Source organism: Bufo bufo, chromosome 1 (assembly GCF_905171765.1).
Source record: "Bufo bufo chromosome 1, aBufBuf1.1, whole genome shotgun sequence".
Lineage (NCBI taxonomy): Eukaryota > Metazoa > Chordata > Amphibia > Anura > Bufonidae > Bufo > Bufo bufo.
In genome coordinates, this window is record NC_053389.1 from 440,233,582 (window position 1) to 440,259,192 (window position 25,611).

At 48.7% G+C, this 25,611-nt stretch overlaps 1 protein-coding gene across 2 annotated transcripts; it reads right to left on the reverse strand.

Moving 5' to 3' along the window:
• Positions 1-153: 153 nt before the first annotated feature.
• Positions 154-22,965, reverse strand: ARL1 (ADP ribosylation factor like GTPase 1). 2 transcript variants are annotated; one of them, XM_040407242.1, is made up of 6 exons: positions 22,858-22,965; positions 18,618-18,755; positions 18,279-18,360; positions 15,104-15,215; positions 13,764-13,942; positions 154-593 (listed from the first exon to the last, which is right to left on the reverse strand). In XM_040407242.1, exons 1-6 carry the CDS (start codon positions 22,859-22,861, stop codon positions 563-565), a joined length of 546 nt encoding a protein of 181 aa, XP_040263176.1. In that variant the 5' UTR covers positions 22,862-22,965; the 3' UTR covers positions 154-562. The 2 variants fall into 2 exon arrangements, with proteins under 2 accessions (XP_040263176.1, XP_040263185.1); XM_040407251.1 differs by lacking the exon at positions 154-593 and having other exon boundaries at positions 13,760-13,942.
• Positions 22,966-25,611: the final 2,646 nt, after the last annotated feature.

Below are 25,611 nucleotides of genomic sequence, written 5' to 3' on the forward strand. Positions count from 1 at the left end.
AGACTATCCCATAGGACTCGGGGATCCTCCTACTGTCATGATTTCTGGGGGTTTTGGCATTTCTTACCCATCCTGTGGATAGGTCATTTAGGGACTACCCTATAAAGCAAAAACTATCAAAACAGTGATAAATTTATGTCTCACACATAAATATTCCAATTATAAATGTTTATTCTATACAGATGGATTTCAGAGTACAATCTTTACACAGCCGAGGGCCATTCGTCCAGCTGGCCATCGTCTAAATCAATCAGGTTTTTACACTAAAATAAAAATCTCACATAACAGAGACAGATATGTGATCTCAAAACCAAGTTGTGCAATCCCCCACATTGTAGTTCCCATTACAAAACAGTCATAAATAAGGTGAATCTACACTACAGGACAGGCACGAGGTATAGTGCAGTATGATACAGTGCTACTGGAGATGGGTACAGAAGGTACAGACTTCAGACACCCTTGTCAGTCACTGTTGGAGCAAAGTTAGGTGGTGATGGTGCAGATTATGTACATCCAGAGCCATTCTTACACTGGAGGTAAGAAACATTCTTGAAAGATAACATTACTGCCTGCTCTTCAGGGACTCCACTAACCTGCAAGACAAAGAAATCAAAATAAGAGATCAAGTTACCAAAATTCTGTCCTACCAAGTTCATTGCAAAATACTGGATAATGTACCGGTAAGTAATGGAGATTTTGACAAAACCCAATTAAACAGGTTGTTCGGGCCTTTTCTATTGATGACCTATCCTCAGGATAGATCATCAATATCCGATCAGCAGGTGTCAGACACCAGCCACCCCTGCCGATCAGCTGTACGGGGAGACGGCACACAGTGTGCAGGTGCAGTCTCCTTTCTCTCTTCCTGCTGCTGCTATGTCTATGGGACAGCAGCAGCGGACAGGAAGGCAGACAGCATGCACACACAGTCTCCTCATACAGCTGATCGGCTGGGTGCCGGACCCCCGCCAATCTGATATTGATGACCTATCCTGGGGACAGGTAAAAAAAAAGGATAAGCAGCACTACAAATTCCAACATGGGCGGTGGTGCTCGCAGATAGAGATCCCGGCCAAGGGTCCCATTATCAGGTAAAAATATACAAAAATCTGCAGCACTCCTCCATTAATGAAAAAATCTGGTCTTTTATTAAACCAGCAGCATAACTACAGCGATGTTTCGACCACCTCTGGTCTTTATCAAGCAGCTTGATAAAGACCAGAGGTGGTCGAAACGTCGCTGTAGTTATGCTGCTGGTTTAATAAAAGACTGGACTTTTTCATTAATGGAGGAGTGCTGCAGATTTTTGGATATTTCTATCCTGGGGACAGGTCATCAATAGAAAAAGCCCAGCTAACCTCTTTAACCACCTCAGCCCCCAGTGCTTAAAGCGAACCTGTCACCATGATTTTGCACACAGAGCTGGGGACATGGGCTGCTAGATGGCCACTAGCACATCTGCAGTACCCAGGTCCCACAGCTCTCCGCGCTTTTATTGTGTTAAAAAACAGTTTTGAGTGATATGCAAATTACGTGATATGAGTCCTGTAGCCGGAGATGAGTCAAGCCGGAAAGGAGCCCAGCACCGCCCCGCGTCCTCCGATTCTCCTCCTTGCCGGCTGACGTCACAGAGCTGGAGCGCCGAAATCTCGCGATGCGCGAGCGAGCGCATGCGCAGTGTCGGCATCATGTTCATTCCCTGTGCTGGCATCAGCACAGGGAACGAACTGCGCATGCGCTAGCTCGCGCATCGCGAGATTTCGGCGCTCCAGCTCTGTGACGTCAGCAGGCAAGGAGGAGAATCGGAGGACGCGGGGCGGTGCTGGGCTCCTTTCCGGCTTGACTCCTCTCCGGCTACAGGACTCATATCACGTAATTTGCATATTGATCAAAACTGTTTTTTAACACAATGAAAGCGCAGAGAGCTGTGGGACCTGGGTACTGCAGATGTGCTAGTGGCCATCTAGCAGCCCATGTCCCCAGCTCTATGCCAAAATCATGGTGACAGGTTCGCTTTAAACACCCTGAAAGACCAGGCCACTTTTTACACTTCTGACCTACACTACTTTCACCGTTTATTGCTCGGTCATGCAACTTACCACCCAAATGAATTTTACCTCCTTTTCTTCTCACTAATAGAGCTTTCATTTGGTGGTATTTCATTGCTGCTGACATTTTTACTTTTTTTGTTATTAATCGAAATTTAACGATTTTTTTGCAAAAAAATGACATTTTTCACTTTCAGTTGTAAAATTTTGCAAAAAAAACGACATCCATATAGAAATTTTGCTCTAAATTTATAGTTCTACATGTCTTTGATAAAAAAAAAATGTTTGGGTAGAAAAAAAATGGTTTGGGTAAAAGTTATAGCGTTTACAAACTATGGTACAAAAATGTGAATTTCCGCTTTTTGAAGCAGCTCTGACTTTCTGAGCACCTGTCATGTTTCCTGAGGTTCTACAATGCCCAGACAGTACAAACACCCCACAAATGACCCCATTTCTGAAAGTACACACCCTAAGGTATTCGCTGATGGGCATAGTGAGTTCATAGAACTTTTTATTTTTTGTCACAAGTTAGCGGAAAATGATGATTTTTTTTTTTTTTTTTTTTTTTCTTACAAAGTCTCATATTCCACTAACTTGTGACAAAAAATAAAAACTTCCATGAACTCACTATGCCCGTCAGCGAATACCTTGGGGTCTCTTCTTTCCAAAATGGGGTCACTTGTGGGGTAGTTATACTGCCCTGGCATTCTAGGGGCCCAAATGTGTGGTAAGGAGTTTGAAATCAAATTCAGTAAAAAGGAGACTTTTGTATTACTTACCAGTAAAGTCTCTTTCTCGCTCTTCCTTGGGGGACACAGGAAACCATGGGTATAGCTCTGCTCCCTAGGAGGCGTGACACTAAGCGAAAGCTGTAAGCCCCTCCTCCATCAGCTATACCCTTCAGCCTGGAGAAGAGACTGCCAGTTGCGTGTCCAAGTAGTGAAAGATAACCACCAACCGGAAAAAGAACTGTCGGGCCCCAACGGGGGCAACCAAGCCGGAACCACAACTGTAACCCAATGAAGGGCGGGTGCTGTGTCCCCCAAGGAAGAGCGAGAAAGAGACTTTACTGGTAAGTAATACAAAAGTCTCCTTTTCTCGCCCATATTCCTTGGGGGACACAGGAAACCATGGGACGTTCCAGAGCAGTCCCAGAAGGGAGGGACCAGAACAAACTCAACCAACGCCAGAGGCATCAATCAACTGCCGCCTGCAACACCAGACGGCCTAAAGCAGCGTCAGCCGACGCATGAGTATGCACCCTGTAGAACTTGGTGAAGGTGTGCAAGGAGGACCAAGTGGCCGCCTTGCAAATCTGCTCCGAAGAAGCCCGATTTCTCTGAGCCCAGGAAGCCCCGACCGCTCTAGTGGAGTGAGCGGTAACACCAAGGGGAGGAACCCTGCCCTTGGCGAGATAAGCCTCAGTAACAGCCATCTTGACAAAACGAGCGATAGCAACTTTGGATGCCGCCATCCCTCTGCGCGACCCTTCCGGGACCACAAAGAGCGAGTCAGTATGCCTGAAAGAGCTGGTTACTTCCAGGTAAATCTTGAGCGCCCTGACAACGTCCAGGCGATGAAGCTTCCTCTCCCGCGGATGGGAAGGGGAAGGACACAAAGAGGGGAGAACGATGTCCTCGTTCAGATGAAAGGCGGAGACCACCTTAGGAAGGAAGGAAGGGACCGGACGAAGAACCACCTTGTCCTGGTGGAACACTAGGAAAGGTTCCAGACAGGAGAGTGCAGCCAATTCGGACACCCTCCGAAGAGAGGTGATGGCTACAAGGAAAATAACCTTGCAGGACAGAAGTCGCAAGGAAACCGTCCGCAGAGGCTCGAAAGGAGAAGCCTGGAGCGCTGAGAGAACCAGGTTCAGGTCCCAGGGCGGTACCGGAGGGCGATACGGAGGAACCGCGTGAGCCACGCCCTGAAGGAAGGTCTTGACAGGACCAAGGGGGGCCAGTGGGCGCTGAAACAAAATGGACAGCGCAGATACCTGACCCTTCAAAGAACTAAGGCCTAGACCTTGGGCCAGTCCGCTCTGCAGGAAGGACAAAACGGTGGGGAGAGAAAAGCGGAGCGGAGGAATCCCCAGATCGGTACAGAACCCCAAAAAAGTCCTCCAGGTCCTATAATAGATCCTAGAAGAGGACGGCTTACGGGCGCGGATCATGGTGCGGACGACATCCGCAGAAAAACCCCTACGTGTCAGGACGGTGGTCTCAACAACCACGCCGTCAAACGTAGGGACCCTAAACGCGGGTGGAAGATCGGTCCCTGAGAGAGAAGATCTTCCCTGGCGGGCAGTGGCCAGGGCGCGTCTGCCAGGAGCAGCATGAGGTCGGCATACCAAGACCGGCGGGGCCAGTCCGGAGCGACCAGAATCACCGAGACGCCTTCCGCCGCGATCTTCCGAAGGACCTTGGGCAGGAGAGGGATGGGAGGGAATATGTATGGGCGCGCGAAGCCTCGCCAAGGAAGAACGAGGGCGTCGGCTCCGCAAGCTCCCGGATCCCTGGCCCTGGACAGATAGGCGGGGACCTTGTGATTGAATTTTGAGGCCATGAGGTCCACGTCCGGAATGCCCCAACGAAGGCAAATGGCCTCGAATACCTCCGGGTGAAGAGACCACTCGCCGGGGTCGACGGTGGTGCGACTGAGGAAGTCCGCCGCCCAATTGTCCACCCCTGGAATAAAAATTGCAGATAGGGCCGGGACGTGGGCTTCCGCCCAACGGAGAATGCTGGTGACCTCCCGCATCGCTGCAGCGCTGCGAGTGCCCCCCTGGTGGTTTATGTACGCCACGGCCGTGGCGTTGTCTGATTGTACACGAACTGGATGACCCTTCAGCAGATGAGTCCAGTGTCGTAGAGACAGAAGGGCCGCTCTCAGTTCCAGGACATTGATCGAGAGTTTGGACTCCGATGGAGACCAAATGCCCTGGACGGATCGGGGAGGAAACACGCCTCCCCAGCCCGAGAGACTGGCATCGGTTGTAACCACCAACCAGTTGAGTGGCAGAAAGGACCTGCCCAGAAGAGGGGACTGTAACCACCAGCGGAGAGATGACCGCACCGGAGGCGACAGATGGAAGGGATGATCCAGAGACTGCGGCGATTTGTCCCAGGAGGAGAGGATCGCCCGTTGGAGAGGGCGGGAGTGAAACTGCGCAAATGGGATCGCCTCGAAGCAGGCAACCATCTGCCCCAATACCCGCATGCAGAAGCGGAAGGACGGTCGACGGTGGAGAAGGAGACCCCGAACCGCCCCACGGAGGATCTACAAAGAGGTTCGAGTAGAACCCTTGGAATCTTTCCTCTAGAGGAACGGGGGTAATCACCCCCCTGTCCAGTAAAGCTTGAACGGCCGCGGAGAACGCGGCCGCGTCTTTCGGGTCTCGCGTGGGGCGGGAGCGAAAGAACCGATCCGGAGGGAAGGATGCAAATTCGATTTTGTATCCGGAGGACACAATTTCGAGGGCCCAGGCGTCGGAGACGTGAGCCATCCAGACGTCCTTGAAAAGGAGGAGCCGGCCCCCCACCCGGGTGGGTGGGGGCGCGCCTTCAGGCAGAGGACTGTTTTGCTGCGGGTGTGCGGGCAGCCTGCGGCTTGCGCCAGGAGGGCTGCGCCCGAAAAAACGGCTTCCTACGCTTGTCCTGGGGAGGAGCCGAAGCGGCAGCTGTGGTGGGAGCCCCAGAGGCCCTGCGGGAGGACCGAAAACGAGACGCACCAGGGCGTCCGCGGGGGGCGCCCCTGGCTTGGGGTTGAGGAAGATGGGTGCTTTTACCACCCGTGGCCTCTGAAATAAGTTCGTCTAAGCGGACCCCGAAAAGGCGGGAACCCGCAAACGGTAGCCCCGCCAAGGAACGTTTGGAGGCAGCGTCCGCTTTCCAGACCTTCAGCCAGAGCTCCCTCCTGACGGCAACTGCCAGGGCGGAGGAGCGCGCAATAAGGGCTCCCGCATCAAGGGAGGCCTCACAGACAAAATTCCCGGCCCGAATAATAAGCTGGGCCAAGGAACGTAGGTCCTGGATGGGGATGTCCGAGTCCAACTCCTGTTCCAGCTGCGTACCCCAAGCAGAGATTGCTTTCCCTGCCCAAGCAGAGGCAAAAACCGGCCTGAGGGCAGAACCGGAGGCAGCAAAAATGCCCTTGGACAGGGTCTCCATGCGACGGTCCTCCGCTGACTGAAGAGAGGACCCGTCGGGAACAGGGATGGCCGTGTTCTTTGACAGCCGGGCCACAGGGGGGTCTACCTTGGGTGGGGAAGACCAGGTGGCCACGACATCGGCTGGAAAAGGATAGCAAATGTCCAGCTTCTTTGGGTTGACAAAACGGGCGTCCGGGCGAGCCCAAGCCTTAGACACCACGGAGGAGAAATCAGAGTGGATTGGAAAGACTTTTGAGGCCTGCCTGGGTCTGATAAAGGAGACGCTAGCTGCGTCCGAGCTAGGGGGGTCATCCTGCACCTTAAAGGTGTCACGTATATCAGAGATGAGTTGAGCCATCGCTGAGGCTAGCTTGGACGGCAGGGCCGAGTCCATTTCCAAATCTGAAGCCGCCAATTCACCTTCAGAGAGCGAATCCTTTGGAGAGGAGAGGCTCGTCTGGGTGCGCACGCGTGGCGGGGAGAGGGAGGCATCCGAGGAGGAGGCTCGCTCTACTCTAATACGCTTCTGAGAGTGCCTAGCTCGGGAGGGGTCACTAGGAGAGGATGAACCCGCTGCAGCGGCAGAAGCAGTGGACCCGGAGGGCGCGACAGTCAGAGTGGCGTCCTGCGGGGTAGGTGGCCTATCTATTAGGCGGCCCACGACATGAGTGAGGCTTTCCACGGCCTGGGACAGGGATCTAGCCCAGTCAGGCGGGTCAGAGGAAGCAGGGAGCGACACAGCGGGCGACTGAGGCTGCGGTGGGGCTCGGCATGCAGTACAGTGCGGATCGGACTGCCCCCGGGGAAAGGGTTCCCTACAAGCGGTACAGGCATGGTACCATGGCTTGGCGGCTGCAGAAGGGTCTGACATGGTGGAAAGATGTTGCACTTTAAGGCAACAGTACTGTGGCACGGAGGGGGTTAAACAGTCCTACCAGACCCGATGATACAAGCGGCAGCTGTAAGGGGAACGGACTGAGGAGGCTGTGGAGGAGAGGCAGCAGCACGGAGCTGAAAGGCTTCAGGATCGCACGGCAGAGAGATGAACCCGGAAGTAGCGGAGCGCAGCAGCACGGAGCTGAATGTGTAAGGAAGCTCCGCCCCCCCTCTGCCGCGCTGAAGCCGAAGCAGAGCCGCGCGCGCGCGGCAAAATGATTTTAACCCCCAAGGATGTTGAAGTGCCGGCCATGACATGGCGCCGTTCATGCCAGGAGAACGGCTCCCACCGCGCCTAGATGTAGCAGACTGCTTGCAAGTCTGCAGCCGTCCCCTGTAAGGCAGCGTTCTAGGACTTGCCCAGATAGACTGCCCTCCAACTATGCCCGGTAACGTCCCGATATGCGGGGGGGGGGGGGGGGGGGGGGGGGCGGGGGGCGGTTTGCAGTGGTCATGTAACAGTGGCCATGTTGGTAGCAGCGGTGGGAGGGAGGAAGGGGAGGCTGGAGCAGCCACTCTCACCATACGCTGTCTTCGCCCTCAGTCCATCCAGCGGGGTCGCCCCTTCAGCTCCTGGCACCGCGGTGGCAGGAAGCCGGGGGAGGGACTTGGCGTGCGGGCGACCCTGAGCTGGCGGGACGCAGGGGAGCGAGGCTGCCCTGGTCCACCTTGTCTTCTGTGGGGGAGGCGGCAGTGCGGAATTACCGGCACTGGCGCAACTCAACCCCGGGAGAAACAGAGGGGTCAATGCGCCTCTGTTGTCCCTGTAGGTAGAAAAAAACCGAGTTAAAAACAACAAATACGTAAAAAATAAAAATCATAGGATAACAACCCTGCATAAGCAGGGGGTGTCTTGCCTCCTTGGACACTAAGCAAAAACTGGCAGTCTCTTCTCCAGGCTGAAGGGTATAGCTGATGGAGGAGGGGCTTACAGCTTTCGCTTAGTGTCACGCCTCCTAGGGAGCAGAGCTATACCCATGGTTTCCTGTGTCCCCCAAGGAATATGGGCGAGAAAAATGACCTGTGAAATCCGAAAGGTGCTCTTTGGAATATGGGCCCCTTTGCCCACCTAGGCTGCAAAAAAGTGTCACACATCTGGTATCCCCGTACTCAGGAGAAGTTGAGGAATGTGTTTTGGGGTGTCTTTTTACATATACCCATGCTGGGTGAGATAAATATCTTGGTCAAATGCCAACTTTGTATAAAAAAATGGGAAAAGTTGTCGTTTGCCAAGATATTTCTCTCACCCAGCAGGGGTATATGTAAAATGACACCCCAAAACACATTCCCCACCTTCTCCTGAGTACGGCAATACCAGATGTGTGACACTTTTTTGCAGCCTAGGTGGGCAAAGGGGCCCATATTCCAAAGAGCACCTTTAGGATTTCACAGGTCATTTTTTACAGAATTTGATTTCAAACTCCTTACCACACATTTGGGCCCCTAGAATGCCAGGGCAGTATAACTACCCCACAAGTGACCCCATTTTGGAAAGAAGAGACCCCAAGGTATTCGCTGATGGGCATAGTGAGTTCATGGAAGTTTTTATTTTTTGTCACAAGTTAGTGGAATATGAGACTTTGTATAAAAAAAAAAAATTAAAAAAAAAAAATCAGCATTTTCCACTAACTTATGACAAAAAATAAAAAATTCTAGGAACTCGCCATGCCCCTCACGGAATACCTTGGGGTGTCTTCTTTCCAAAATGGGGTCACTTGTGTGGTAGTTATACTGCCCTGGCATTTTCCAGGGGCCCTAATGTGTGTTAGGTAGGTAAATGACCTGTGAAATCCTAAAGGTGCTCTTTGGAATATGGGCCCCTTTGCCCACCTAGGCTGCAAAAAAGTGTCACACATGTGGTATCGCTGTATTCAGGAGAAGGTGGGGAATGTGTTTTGGGGTGTCATTTTACATATACCCTTGCTGGGTGAGAGAAATATCTTGGCAAAAGACAACTTTTCCCATTTTTTTATACAAAGTTGGCATTTGACCAAGATATTTCTCTCACCCAGCATGGGTATATGTAAAATGACACCCCAAAACACATTCCCCAACTTCTCCTGAGTACGGCGATACCAGATGTGTGACACTTTTTTGCAGCCTAGATGCGCAAAGGTGCCCAAATTCCTTTTAGGAGGGCATTTTTAGACATTTGGATACCAGACTTCTTCTCACGCTTTGGGGCCCCTAGAATGCCAGGGCAGTATAAATACCCCACATGTGACCCCATTTTGGAAAGAAGACACCCCAAGGTATTCAATGAGGGGCATGGCGAGTTCATAGAAATTTTTTTTTTTGGCACAAGTTAGCGGAAATTGATATTTTTTATTTTTTTCTCACAAAGTCTCCCGTTCCGCTAACTTGGGACAAAAATTTCAATCTTTCATGGACTCAATATGCCCCTCACGGAATACCTGGGGGTGTCTTCTTTCCGAAATGGGGTCACATGTGGGGTATTTATACTGCCCTGGCATTCTAGGGGCCCTAAAGCGTGAGAAGAAGTCTGGAATATACATGTCTAAAAAATTTTACGCATTTGGATTCCGTGAGGGGTATGGTGAGTTCATGTGAGATTTTATTTTTTGACACAAGTTAGTGGAATATGAGACTTTGTAAGAAAAAAAAATAAAAATTCCGCTAACTTGGGCCAAAAAAATGTCTGAATGGAGCCTTACAGGGGTGGTGATCAATGACAGGGGTGGTGATCAATGACAGGGGTGGTGATCAATGACAGGGGGTTGATCAATGACAGGGGGGTGATCAGGGAGTCTATATGGGGTGATAACCACAGTCATTGATCACGCCCATGTAAGGCTTCATTCAGACGTCCGTATGCGTTTTGCGGATCCGATCCATCTATCAGTGCATCCGTAAAAATCATGCGGACATCTGAATGGAGCTTTACAGGGGGGTAACCAATGACAGGGGGGTGATCAGGGAGTCTATATGGGGTGATCACCACAGTCATTGATCATGCCCCTGTAAGGCTTCATTCAGACGTCCGGATGCGTTTTGCGGATCCGATCCATCTATCAGTGGATCCGTAAAAATCATGCGGACGTCTGAATGGAGCTTTACAGGGGGGTAATCAATGACAGGGGGGTAATCAATGACAGGGGGGTAATCAGGGAGTCTATATGGGGTGATCACCACAGTCATTGATCACGCCCCTGTAAGGCTTCATTCAGACGTCCGGATGCGTTTTGCGGATCCGATCCATCTATCAGTGCATCCGTAAAAATCATGCGGACATCTGAATGGAGCTTTACAGGGGGGTGATCAATGACAGGGGTGTAATCAATGACAGGGGGGTGATCAGGGAGTCTATATGGGGTGATCACCACAGTCATTGATCACGCCCCTGTAAGGCTTCATTCAGACGTCCGGATGCGTTTTGCGGATCCGATCCATCTATCAGTGCATCCGTAAAAATCATGCGGACATCTGAATGGAGCTTTACAGGGGGGTGATCAATGACAGGGGTGTAATCAATGACAGGGGGGTGATCAGGGAGTCTATATGGGGTAATAACCACAGTCATTGATCACGCCCCTGTAAGGCTTCATTCAGACGTCCAGATGCGTTTTGCGGATCGGATCCATCTATCAGTGCATCCGTAAAAATCATGCGGACATCTGAATGGAGCTTTACAGGGGGGTGATCAGGGAGTCTATATGGGGTGATCACCACAGTCATTGATCATGCCCCTGTAAAGCTTCATTCAGACGTCCGGATGCGTTTTGCGGATCGGATCCATCTATCAGTGCATCCGTAAAAATCATGCGGACATCTGAATGGAGCTTTACAGGGGGGTGATCAGGGAGTCTATATGGGGTGATCACCACAGTCATTGATCATGCCCCTGTAAAGCTTCATTCAGACGTCCGGATGCGTTTTGCGGATCGGATCCATCTATCAGTGCATCCGTAAAAATCATGCGGACATCTGAATGGAGCTTTACAGGGGGGTGATCAGGGAGTCTATATGGGGTGATCACCACAGTCATTGATCATGCCCCTGTAAAGCTTCATTCAGACGTCCGGATGCGTTTTGCGGATCGGATCCATCTATCAGTGCATCCGTAAAAATCATGCGGACATCTGAATGGAGCTTTACAGGGGGGTGATCAGGGAGTCTATATGGGGTGATCACCACAGTCATTGATCATGCCCCTGTAAAGCTTCATTCAGACGTCCGGATGCGTTTTGCTGATCGGATCCATCTATCAGTGGATCCGTAAAAATCATGCGGACGTCTGAATGGAGCTTTACAGGGGGGTAATCAATGACAGGGGTGTAATCAATGACAGGGGGGTGATCAGGGAGTCTATATGGGGTGATAACCACAGTCATTGATCACGCCCCTGTAAGGCTTCATTCAGACGTCCGGATGCGTTTTGCGGATCCGATCCATCTATCAGTGGATCCGTAAAAATCATGCGGACGTCTGAATGGAGCTTTACAGGGGGTTGATCAATGACAGGGGGGTAATCAATGACAGGGGGGTGATCAGGGAGTCTATATGGGGTGATCAGGGGTGATCAAGGGTGAATAAGGGGTTAATAAGTGACGGGGGGGGGGGTGTAGTGTAGTGTAGTGGTGCTTGGTGGGACTTTACTGAGCTACCTGTGTCCTCTGGTGGTCGATCCAAACAAAGGGGACCACCAGAGGACCAGGTAGCAGGTATATTAGACGCTGTTATCAAAACAGCGTCTAATATACCTGTTAGGGTTAAAAAAAAACACATCTCCAGCCTGCCAGCGAACGATCGCCGCTGGCAGGCTGGAGATCAACTCTCTTACCTTCCGTTCCTGTGAGCGCGCGCGCCTGTGTGCGCGCGTTCACAGGAAATCTCGCGTCTCGCGAGATGACGCGTATATGCGTCCAGGCGGAATGAATCAACCACCTCCAGGACGCGTCTGTGCGTACAGCGGTCCGGAGGTGGTTAAAAAAGCAGATTCTAAACTTGCTGCAATTTCAGATCTGCTGCATGCCCAATCTTATTTAAATGAAATCTACATCATCTGTTACAATATAATGGGTGAAATTGAGCTCAAAGGGTATCTGCCAGATTTGTACCCATGAAGCTGGCTTACCTGTTGCATGTGCACTTGGCAGCTGAAGGCATCTGTGTTGGTCCTATGTTCATATGTGCCCGCATTAGACCTCATGAACACGACTGTATGTATTTTGCGTTCCGCAAAAAACGGATCCACCAAAAATATGTACGACGTCTGTGTGCATTCCGTATTTTGCAGAACGGAACAGCTGGCCCCTAATAGAACAGTACTATCCTTGTCAGTGATGCGGACAATAATAGGACATGTTCTATTCTTTTGCGGAACAGAAATACGGACATACGGAAACAGAATGCCCACAGAGTAACTTCTGGTTTTTCTTGCGGACCCATTGAAGTGAATGGTTCCATATAACGGTCCACAAAAAAAGAAAATATGTTTGTGTGCATGAGGCCTTACTGAGAAAAATGATGTTTTAATATATGCAAATGAGCCTCTAGAAGCAATGGGGGCGTTGCCATTACACCTAGAGACTCTGCTCTCTCCGCAACTGCCACGACATCTCCAGGACCAGTGAGTGAAAAGGTCATTATACCAGGCCCTCTCAATCAAAGTGGGGAGGACATGGCAGTGGCAGAGAGAGCAGAGTCTCTAGGTGTAAAGGTAACATCCCCTCTTGCTCCTAGGGGCTCCTTTGCATATATTAAAACAACATTTTTCTTAACAACACAGGCACATACGAACATGGGACCAACACAGATGCCTTCAGCTGCCAAGTGCACATTTAACAGGTCAGCCAGTTTCATAGGTACAAATCTGCTGACAGATGTCTGTAATTTGGAGACAGTCTCTGTTGTTTAGTACATGAGGATTTCCAAATAGGTGACTATTGCCTACGTACTCCAGTTGCTTAACAACGTACTTGAAAAAATGTGTTTTTTCAATTAGGGACATGCCAATATTAGATGACAAAAAAAAAATGACATATTGGGGGAGATTTATCAAAACTGGAAAACTGGCTCATTGCTCATAGCAACCAATCGGATTCCTTCTTTCATTTTCCAAAGGTTAAATCTGATTGGTTGCTATGGGCAACTAAGCCAGTTTTGTTAAATCTCCCCATTTGTGTTCTTTACCGCTTGCCATCACAAGGCATCAGGCTATGCACATTGGGTTTAAGCCTTCCATGGGAGAATTCCCCGACACATACCTCCAACAGAAGGCTCCACAGTATAACAGTGTACAGACATACAGTGGCATATGTTTTTCATTGACTCACATTGTTAAGAAAAAAAGGCATAGCAAGCAGTATAGTTTATTTTGCGGGGCACCCAGGTCCCACAGGAAAGTGCAGTCCACAATAGGGAAAAAAAAAAGTATGCAATGAATACCACCCCCAGGGGGCAAAAAGACACTCTTTAGGCCCCCATCGGGTGAACGGGACCCTATGGATGTGTTTGAATTAAATGCTGATAGTTTTCCTATCATATACATCAAATATATTACTCTGACACAGTGTGAACAGAGTCTTAGCTGTCACTAGAAGTTGAACTTTGTTGTTAAAATGAATATGTTGGCACTATGAATTCAATGGAACACGTGTTCTGCTTACCATTCCATAGCCTCATCAAGGCCAGTGCCCTTTGTAGCTGATGTCTTGAAAATCTGCCATTTACGATCCTTCAAAGCGGGTAAACCTAATGAATTTGCTACCTCTGTGGGGGTCATTGCCTGTTCCATGTCTTGTTTATTAGCGAAAACCACAAGAATGGCCTTTTTCAGCTCCTCTTCCTAGGAGAAAAATGTCAGTGTAAGTTTGATTTGTGATAATTACAGCATATGCCATAAGTAAATATTTAAAAGGTTGTCAATATGTTTCTTCCTCCAAGAAAAGCTTTAGATGTAATGATTTTAACGAACCTCACAAATTAGCAATTCCTTTTATAACTGCGAAAATGTGAATGTACCTCATGGCCCTTTTGACAATAGAGTTCCACACTCTGAACTCCCAGCGTGAGTATGCAGCAGCTCCCGTCCTGACCTCCCAGCACTGACCAGGTCACGTAGCACCATATTGATTTATGATGTTATGTAACCCTTAGAGGTCTGGAATGTATTGGATAACACAGACATAATGCTGTCAGTGTTACATAATACATTCCAGAACTGTAAGGGTTACATAACATCATAAATCAATATAATGCAATGTGACCCCAGCAGTGCTGGGAAGTTCAGGACGAGAGCTGTCTTATACTCACGCTGTGAATCCGGAGTGTGGAACTCGCTCGTCTGAAAGGGGCCTTAGGGCTGTTTCACACGAGCGGATGGCGTGCGTGTCATCCGCAGCGTGAATGACAGCCAAGCCCCGCTCTGGACAGCAGAAACACGGAGCAGTAACATGATTGATAATGCTCTTTGCTACAAAATCACTGTGACAACTTTACCTCACTGTGATTTTGTAGTAAAAAGATCACAGAGCGGCACGGAGCATTATCAGTCATGTTAATACTCCGTGTCTCTGCTGTCCGGAACGGGGCTTGGCTGTCATTCATGCAGCGGATTCCACGAACGGCATCCGCTCGTGTGAAACAGCCCTTAGGGTAAGGCCAGACATAGGACTGCCCTTCACCTGAAAAATATGCTTGCGTGAGTGTGGTTTTCTGCAAGTAAAATAGAAAAAAATAATAATAATTTGTAGACAGAAAAAAAGCACATTTGGGATAGCACTGAATTTTAGTGTGGTCTTTGCCCGCCATGATACCCTTGTTCAATTTAACCAAATACAGGTACATGATGCTAAAATACCTGTCATAAGAAATTAGTTACCAGCTAGCTAATGAAAAGTTAAAACAGCAAAAGAGCTTCTCAAGATTACGTTTGCTGATTATAAGAGCTATTATTCAAAGGTGTATATACTTCCACGTAACTAGCAATGTATTATGTTACTGTTACCTCTAACATTGCAACCAGTTCAGATTTAGAAATCCCAATCCTGTCTCGGTCACAGCTGTCTACCACATATATTACAGCATCTGTGTTGGAATAGTAGCAGCGCCAGTATGGTCTGTAATGGAACAAAAGGCATATGAAACGCCCACACTGGAGAAAAAAAAACAATTTAGCAATTTACCTAAAGAGAACCTGTCATCACACGCTGATTTCAGTGGTCTGTCACTTGGGAGTTAAAGGGGTTGTGTCACCTGGACCATTGGTGGAACCTCTGGGACCAGCACCTAGCTCTAGAATGAAGTTCCCAAAGAGAACGCGCTCACCCACCCTCCTTTCATTTCTATAGAAGTGCAGTAAATAGCCGAGTGACGTGTTTGGCAATTTTCAGAACTCCAGTAGAAGTGAATTGAGAGTGCGACGCGGCCAGTGCTCCATTCACGTCTATGGAACTGCTGGAAATAGCCAAGTGGCTCGGCTATTTTCACCACTGCCATAGAAATGAATGGAGGAAAGACGCACATGCACGGTGCGCTCTTGTTCTCTTTGGGAGTTAAATTCTCGAGATAAGAGCGGGACCCGCACCCATCTGACATTGGTTGCATATACTAGTGATATGCCACTAATGTTCCACGTGAGACAACCCCTTTAACAGTAAGTAGATTTTGAGAATGCACAAGTTACAATTCATAGCATGAGGCCTGTGAGGTTGCCCTCCAACCACTGATTGACATGCCTCTCTATGTGCACAGCAATACACAGAAACCCATCATTCAGTGACTGAAGAGCGAGGAAGCCCACACGTAATGCTCAGTCATTGAGCATGGGTTACCAGAGGGGGGGCATGGCCTAAAACTTTTGGACAGATTTATTAATACTAAGGACAGAAGATGGAGCAAATGTTGGCACAAATCTATGCCTACTCATAGCACTCTCAGATTTGAGTCCCAACTTTAGGACAGTCCAAAATGTGCCAAAGAGGAATGCACCTTTAAATACATTTGGCAAATGACCCTCCAGTCTTAATAAATCTGCCCCACTGCTCCTTATTTATGGTTGTAAAGTGTCCTGCGCCCAGCAGCTCCCCACCTCCATTTTGTATCTGTCTATTATACAGAAAACAAAGGTAATTGATTAAAACAGAGAGAAAAAAAAAGACCAGTGTGATATTTGAAGAGCTGCAATATACGATCAGGGCCGGCGCCACCTGTAAGGAGACCTAGCCAGCCGCCTAGGGCGCAATTTAGCAGGGGGCGCCGGAACCGTCCGGTTTAAAAAAAAATAAAAATAAACGTTTGTTAAGTGGCCGGCGGCGCCCCTCATGCGCCGGCCCGCAACTAACTATAGGCAGGACTGTGGACACACGTCACACGGAGATGAGCGCTTCCATTGTGGAAGCGCTCATCTCCAGTCCACTGTATCACCGTCCTCAGGACAGCGATACAGATGGCTGTGTAGCAGGGCAGGGGAGGGAGAGGTGTGTCCCTTCCCCTTCCTCTGATAGGCTGCCGGCCTAATGCCTGCAGCCTATCAGAGGCCGGCGCGATGACACCATCGCGCCCCCTGAGCCGTACAGCGCGGGACACAGGCTGGAAGAGGCCTGCATCGCTGACATGGAGGTAAGTATAAGTGTTTTTTTGTTGTTGTCAATACTGGTGGCTACTGGGACATGATAGGGATAGGGGGGGCCCCTATGGCTACTGGGACATGATAGGGGGGGGGGGCGCTCTGGCACATGATATGGGGGGGGGCTCTGGCACATGATAATAAGGATAATTATTTCTACGGGGGGGGGGGGGCATTATGGTGGGATTTATTACTCCCCCATGGTATGACCCCCTAGTAGCAGCCTCTCTCTGCTCTGCTATCCCTCTGACCCTTCTCCAAATCCTTATTATGAAATCTTTCTCATTAGGATAAAAACACAACAACAGCTCCCCCGGCCAAAGTGTGGAAGTGGTGTCCGAGATCCCCAAGGGTCAAGCCAAGTAATTGTAAGTTTACATATGAAATATGTTTATGTTATACACATATAGCCTACACTGTGCCCCACAATATACAGTTTCTTCTGTAAAAGTCATTGTGTCATGGGGGAAGGCCTTATTGTTTTTCGCCCCAGGCTTGTTTCTTTAGCTATGGCTTAAAGGGTTTCTATCACTTCGTATGACATAATTAGCTGTCAGACACTAGCGATCCGCTAGTGTCTGCTCTGGCCAACCATCCTAATATAACAGCTTTTGGGGCAGCCGTTTTGCTAAAAAAAAGAACTTTTATAAATATGCTAATGAGCCTCTAGGTGCTATGTGGGCGTCATTAGCACCTAGAGGCTCCGTCTACCTTCATAAACAGCCACCGCCCAGCACGTCCCTCCAGCCCGCCCATGTCCTCCGGAATGCGATCCTCCGTGTGACGCAGCGGACAAATTATCGTGCATGCGCCGTTGCGGCTGTATTCGGCGCATGCGCAGTGAATGTCTGACCGCTTCCCTGCTCAGACATCTCCACTGCGCCTGTTCCTTGGAGCACTATGACGTCATCGGCGCAGTGGAGATGTCTGAGCAGGGAAGCGGTCAGACATTCACTGCACATGCGCCGGATACAGCCGCGCACGGCGCATGCGCGAGAATTCGTCCGCTGCGTCACACGGAGGATCGCATTCAGCAGGAGATGGGCGGGCTGGAGGGACGTGCTGGGCGGTGGCAGTGTATGAAGGTAGACGGAGCCTCTAGGTGCTAATGACGCCCACATAGCACCTAGAGGCTCATTAGCATTTTTATAAAAGTTCTTTTTTTAGCAAAACGGCTGCCCCAAAAGCTGTTATATTAGGATGGTTGGCCAGAGCAGACACTAGCGGATCGCTAGTGTCTGACAGCTAATTATGTCATACGAAGTGATAGAAACCCTTTAAGTTATGGTAGTTATTCTCCACCATTCTTAATAGGGGGCTTTATTGCAACATATAACTATCTTTTAATTTAAATGCTGACCAAGGGGTGGAACATATGTGATGTCATGATATGGGCAGATCATCTGATAAGGGGGGGGGGGGGGGGGGGGGGCAATTTTTTATCTTGCCTAGGGCGGCAAAAATCCTTGCACGGGCCCTGCATACGATCCTGAAAGTGACATACCAGATCTAAATAATGCCTTCCAAATAAGCCCAAAATAGCTATCAATATTACCTGATACTGGTCTGTCCTCCAAGGTCCCATACTTGGAATTTCAGATTCTTGTAGGTTACTGTCTCAACATTGAAACCAATGGCTGGAGATAAAAACATATAATGTCACTAGCTGTAATCAGCAAGTTCAAAATGGCTCAAAATAGTATACCATGAAATCTGTCTAAAAGGCCACCAGTTATCCAGATCAGATAGGCATACTAGCCCCCTTCTAATATAAATTGTGTAAAAAGCTACCACAGCCACTAACAGAACGAGTGATTGACATTTAGGCACGTACATATAAAAGTGCCCATCACACCAACGTGTATACAGACTATTATCTCACACAAGTACATACTTGGAATGGTGGTAACAACCTCTCCCACTTGTAGTCTGTAAAGTATTGTGGTCTTCCCAGCTCCATCGAGACCCAGAATCAAAATCCTCATCTCCCGGGTTCCAAACAAGCTGGAGAAGATGCTGGAAAAGAAACCCCCTAAAAGGAGGGAGAGGTAAAGTCAATAGGAACTAACGCAATATTACCTAAAGTAAGCTTCATGTATGACTGCGCCACATCCTATATGACGTCAAGAAAATAACAGAAAAAACAATACTCACCCGTACCGTTGTCACCATAACAGAATTTTGATTTGATTACCAAGAAAAAGTATTGCAATAGTCAATAACACGCAAAAAAAACACAAAAAATACCCACACATTGCCGGCAACATGGAGGTGTTTTTTTTTGTAAAATATCAATTGACCATGAAGTGAGGAGGTTCTTGACTGGGTCACTTACTAATAATGTGAGGCACATGGAGGTCTAAATTGACAAAACTATATGCATTACGTTAATGGTAACCTCGTCAAGTACCTCCTCACGTAATAGACAACATGAGGTTAATGACGGCACGTGCCTCATATTAATAGTAGGTAACCCCATTATGTACTTCACATTAACTCCATGTTGTCCATTATGTGTGGAGGTACATTATCGGGTTATTAACTTGAGGCACATATTACAAATGCCTCATATTAATAGTACGTGACACCATCATTAACCTCATGTCCATTATATGAGGACATTGTGGGGTCACTGTTACTATTAATGTGAGGCACATGGAGGTGCTAAAATAATAAGACCAAGTGCCTCACATTACTACAGGCACACAGCAGGAAACCTCCTGCATCAAGATCTTACTGGATTTTGAAGGATAAAGGACCTGTGATTATGTCATGGCCATGTGACCAGAAACAAGGTAGATGTAACTGGTCACATGGTGATGACATCAAAGGTCTTTTAACCTATGAGTAGTGTTGAGCGAACTTCTGTTTTAAGTTCGGCGTCTAAAGTTCGGCTTCCGGTTAGCGGAGGATCCCGATATGGATTCCGAATTCCGTTGTGGTCCGTGGTAGCGGAATCAATAATCGGCCATTATTGATTCCGCTACCACGGACCACAACGGAATTCGGAATCCATATCGGGATCCTCCGCTAACCGGAAGCCGAACTTTAGACGCCGAACTTAAAACAGAAGTTCGCTCAACACTACCTATGAGCATTATCACGAGGACCGTGGTGATTTCCTCTCCCCCTGTCACTCTACATCCTCAGGATAGGTCATCATTATCAGATCGTGGTTGGCCGATTCCCAGCACCCCCACGATCAGCTGTTGCAGGGAGCGGTCATCTGGTGAGCACAGCGCCGTACATTGTATAGTGGCAGTGCTTGGTATTGCAGCAAAGCCCTGTTCACTTCCATGAGGGCTGAGCTGCAACTAGGCCATGTGACCGATGTACAGTGACTTACTTCACATGGCCCAGGAAGAGGCTGCATCTTTCATGGAGCACCAGCCTCTTCTAACAGGTGAAACAGCAGGGGTCCTAGGTGTCAGCCCCCCACCAATCTGATATAGATTACCAGTCATGAGGATAGGTCATGAATATTAATTACCGGATAACCCCTTTAATTACTCTGTGACTGTGTAATTTCTTGTATTTGTAAGGCAACACTTTGCTGGGGTGACCGTCCACCCACCACAAATGTTCAGGGGAAAATCTAAGGGACCTTGGTCACATCCTTTCTGGTGGGGCTCCCAGAGGCCAGCCGCCATACTAACACCGACCATAATCTTACGACAAAGCCTTATGCCAAGACAGAAATAACTTTTCAAAGCGATATATACATGCCACTTTTATGTAAGTCATGTGTATTAAACTAGGCGAGAGGTCATGTGGAAAAGCACCATGTATGGGACTAGCCAAAGGCCAGTCGTGTTTAATTCTGCCATGGCAGGTCCCTTAGGGCTCTTTCACACTTGCGTTCTTTTCTTCCGGCATAGAGTTCCGTCGTCGGTGCTCTATGCCGGAAGAATCCTGATCAGTTTTATCCTAATGCATTCTGAATGGAGAGAAATCCGTTCAGGATGCATCAGGATGTCTTCAGTTCCGGACCGGAACGTTTTTGGGCCGGAGAAAATACCGCAGCATGCTGCGCTTTTTGCTCCGGCCAAAAATCCTGAAGACTTGCCGCAAGGCCGGATCCGGAATTAATGCCCATTGAAAGGCATTAATCCGGATCCGGCCTTAAGCTAAACGTCGTTTCGGCGCATTCCCGGATCCGACGTTTAGCTTTTTCGGAATGGTTACCATGGCTGCCAAGACGCTAAAGTCCTGGCAGCCATGGTAAAGTGTAGTGGGGAGTGGGGGAGCAGTATACTTACCATCCGTGCGGCTCCCCGGGCGCTCCAGAGTGACGTCAGGGCAACCCAAGCGCATGGATCACGTGATCGCATGGATCACGTCATACATGCGCATGGGGCGCCCTGACGTCATTCTGGAGCGCCCCGGGAGCCGCACGGACTGTAAGTATACTGCTCCCCACTACTACTATGGCAACCAGGACTTTAATAGCGTCCTGGCTGCCATAGTAACACTGAACGCATTTTGAAGACGGATCCGTCTTCAAATGCTTTCAGTTCACTTGCGTTTTTCCGGATCCGGCGTGTAATTCCGGCAAATGGAGTACACGCCGGATCCGGACAACGCAAGTGTGAAACCAGGTTAGATGAAATTTCAAAATCTCATTCACACACTATTAGAAGACTCATATTTTAGGATTCTGGAGAGGGCTTAGGCAGGGTGCTGAATTTAAAGAGGGACCAGTCCTGTATGGAGACTTACTGGAAGTTCTCCATGGCAAAGGAGGTATCTACTAGGGAAAACAACCATCTCAACAGTGCCTCCTATTAGAGGTGGCTCCAACAAGCCTTGGGATTTGACAAGGGAATACAGCCAAGCAATATTCCAAAATTAAAACCCCAAGACTTACCGGAAGGTTGGATCTTGAGTCATGGGCACTGGCGAAATGGTTTCCTTTCTTGGGAGACACCTCTGGAGGCGAAATCTAATCTGTCACTTGCTCCATCATCCAGGTAATAAAACCTACCTGGTGAAACCTCAACCCCAAAGAGATGTCATAATCCTGTGTCAGTTCTGGGGCGACACAGACGCAGCCAACAGAGCCAAGGCTGATGGACCAGAAGCAATGGGGGATTCGGAAAATCCTCAAAAGTGCATTTACTAGTGTTGAGCGAACTTGTGGTTTTAAGTTTGGCGTACAAGGTTTGGGTAAGGGTACTTTCACACTTGCATTATTCTTTTCCGGCATTGAGTTCCGTCCTAGGGGCTCAATACCGGAAAAAAACTGATCAGTTTTATCCTAATGCATTCTGAATGGAGAGAAATCCGTTCAGGATGCATCAGTTCAGTCCCTCTTACGGTATTTGGCCGGAGAAAATACCGCAGTATGCTGCAGTATTTTCTCCATCCAAAATTCCAGAATACTGTCCGGAATGCCGGATCCGGCATTATTTTCCATTGAAATGCATTAATGCCGGATCCAGCACCAAGTTTTCCGGCGAAACGGATCCAGTTTGCGTATGCGCAGACCTTTAAAAATGCAAAAAAATATAATACAGTTTTTCCGGATGATACCGGAGAGATGGATCCGGTGTTTCAAAGCATTTGTTAGACAGTTCCGCATCCGTCTACAAATGCTTTCCGGATCCGGCAGGCAGTTCGGGCGACAGAACTGCCTGCCGGATCTTCACAACTCAAGTGTGAAAGTAGCCTTATCTAAGAATTCCTTTATGGATTCCGCTACCACGGACCATGCATTATGGTCCGGAATCCATAACGGAATTCTTAGATAACCCGAACCTTGTACGCCAAACTTAAAACACAAGTTCTCTCAACACTACTCACAATGAGTGATCTAAGAAGCGTTCCAATGGGAAAAATGTTAAAAACCACACAGCACGCCAGTCTCGCCCAGATGGGACGACCTAGCAGAGTCTATAGGCACACCTGGCCAACAATGGGTAGTCAGGGCACTAACCAACATGTCCATCCTGATCAGTTTATTATAAGGTCGTTACTATTTAGCTAGAGAGCTTGCTGCCACGTACATATTAGATCAGAAAGAGCCTATGAGCTGACCCTTGCATGACTGGCTGCCCAGAGGTAAATCACTGACCACCTCATGTAGAAGGTATCCTGGGAACTGGATGATACAGGGTCCTGACCAGCGCACTCACCCATGTTGTACGGAGAAGCGGCCGTGCACACACCACTGCTGCAGCTGATGGGCTCGGTGTCCCTCCCGGAAGCGCTGCTTACAGCTCCACGTCACACAGCAGAAGACTGGCGATTACACGCGGCACATTCAACGCGGAAATGGTGGGCAGAAAGTTCTACAGCTAATCTAGAATAATGTTAACTCCTGAGTGAGCATCTATATGCAGTGTTATCGGAAGACCAATAACAGATTTCGTCCGTTAGTCTGCTGGTTATTTTAGTCGTTTTGGCGAATGTGCCGACTTAGCATAACACATTCCTGCGCATGCGTGGTGCAAAGTTGTGATTAGGGTCAGTCGGTTAGTTGTTGGACTGGTACAGCCTGTTACTCTTGAAGCTGTTCTGTTGTTTTAGGAAAAGTATCACCCTTGGAATGATGTAATCTTATTGTGAAGAAAATGTAAAAAAAGAAAAAAAGTGGATTCACACTTTAAAGGGCTTCTGTCAACAGGAACATGGTCATTAAACTGGCTGACATTAGACATGTCCTAATGTCAGCTGAAGCTAACAGTCATTGTCCCTTCTTTCTATGTGCCTCTGTTTTTGTGGAAAAATTTACTTTATTTTATCTCAATGAGCTTCTAGGAGCAATGGGGGCGTTGCCCCTACTATTTATTTGCATAAAATAAAAGTTCATAAAAAAAACAACAGGCACATAGAAAGGGACAAAGACTGTTAGCTTCAGTCATCTAGTTAACCCCTTAAGGACCCTGCCATTTTTCACCTTAAGGAACCTGCCATTTTTCACAAATCTGACCAGTGTCACTTTATGTGGTGATAACTTTAAAACGCTTTTACTTATCCAAGACATTCTGAGATTGTTTTCTCAGCACATATTGTACTTCATGACAGTGGTATGTCGGGGATATAAAGCAAATGCGTTATATAAAAAAAATAGGATCAAAAGAAAAATGTCAAAGGGTATTGATCCTCGAAGGTGGACATATAAAACACCTCAAAAAGAGATCGTTGTTAATTTAATTATGTTGTGCAATCCGTAAATCATGGTACAAGTGTCTATGCAAAAATCTAAATGATTTATTATACCATAACTTAAAGGGAGTCTTTCACGCCGATTGACCCTATTAACAGACTTATGTCCACGGCAACCCCCCTATTAAAACTGTTTTTACCGTTAGTTCCCTGCTAGCATCGTTCGTCCGAAAAACACTTTTATTCCGTATGCAAATTAGGCTGTGAAGGTGCCCAGGGGCGGCCTTACAACGGCCGGTGCCTAGGCCCCTGGGTCATTTTCATACCAATCCACTCCCCCTCCGCCCCGTCTGCCCGCCCATCCGCCGCGTCTGCCCGCCCTTGGTCTCTTCTCTACCCTTCCTCCTACTGTCAGTAATCCCGCGCATGCGCCGATGACCGCGATATCGGCGCGTGCGCATTGAATGACCACAGTCTCGCCGGGGCATCACAGTTTACCGTGCGCATGCATCACGGCAAGAACGTAAGTTAGGCCTGGGCCGGCGCATGCACACAGTAAACTGTGATGCCCCGGCCAGACTGTGGTCATTCAATGCGCACGCGCCGATATCGTGGTCATCGGCGCATGCGCGGGATTACTGACAGTAGGAGGAAGGACCTTCACAGCCTAATTTGCATACGGAATAAAAGTGTTTTTTGGACGAACGATGCTAGCAGGGAACTAACGGTAAGAACAGTTTTAATAGGAAGGATGCCGTGGACATAAGTCTGTTAATAGGTTAATAGGGTCAATCGGCGTGAAAGACTCCCTTTAACCACCTCCGGACCGCCTAACGCAGATTCGCGTTCCGGAGGTGGCAGCCCTGCGCACAGTCACGCATCTATGCGTCATCTCGCGAGACACGAGATTTCCTGTGAACGCGCGCACACAGGCGCGCGCGTTCACAGGATCGGAAGGTAAGCGAGTGGATCTCCAGCCTGCCAGCGGCGATCGTTCGCTGGCAGGCTGGAGATGTGATTTTTTTTAACCCCTAACAGGTATATTAGACGCTGTTTTGATAACAGCGTCTAATATACCTGCTACCTGGTCCTCTGGTGGTCCCCTTTGTTTGGATCGACCACCAGATGACACAGGCAGCTCAGTAATATGTTGCACCAAGCAACACTACACTACACCCCCCCCCCTGTCACTTATTAACCCCTTATTCACCCTTGATCACCCCTGATCACCCCATATAGACTCCCTGATCACCCCCCTGTCATTGATTACCCCCCTGTCATTGATCACCCCCCTGTAAAGCTCCATTCAGATGTCCGCATGATTTTTACGGATCCACTGATAGATGGATCGGATCCGCAAAACGCATACGGACGTCTGAATGGAGCCTTACAGGGGCGTGATCAATGACTGTGGTGATCACCCCATATAGACTCCCTAAACACCCCCCTGTCATTGATTACCCCCCTGTCATTGATCACCCCCCTGTAAAGCTCCATTCAGATGTCCGCATGATTTTTACGGATCCACTGATAGATGGATTGGATCCGCAAAACGCATACGGACGTCTGAATGGAGCCTTACAGGGGCGTGATCAATGACTGTGGTGATCACCCCATATAGACTCCCTGATCACCCCCCTGTCATTGATTACCCCCGTCATTGATCACCCCCCTGTCAGGCTGCATTCAGATGTCCGTATGATTTTTACGGATCCACGGATACATGGATCGGATCCGCAAAACACATACGGACATCTGAATGGAGCCTTATAGGGGGGTGA

Bases quoted from the DNA above. Each gene is read 5' to 3' on its own strand.
- ARL1 (XM_040407242.1), bottom strand. The intron at 18,361-18,617 runs GTATGTACTTGT...TTTTATCTCCAG, and splicing joins GGTTGTTACCACCATTCCAA to CCATTGGTTTCAATGTTGAG. The intron at 13,943-15,103 runs GTAACAGTAACA...TTTTTCTCCTAG, and splicing joins AACTGGTTGCAATGTTAGAG to GAAGAGGAGCTGAAAAAGGC.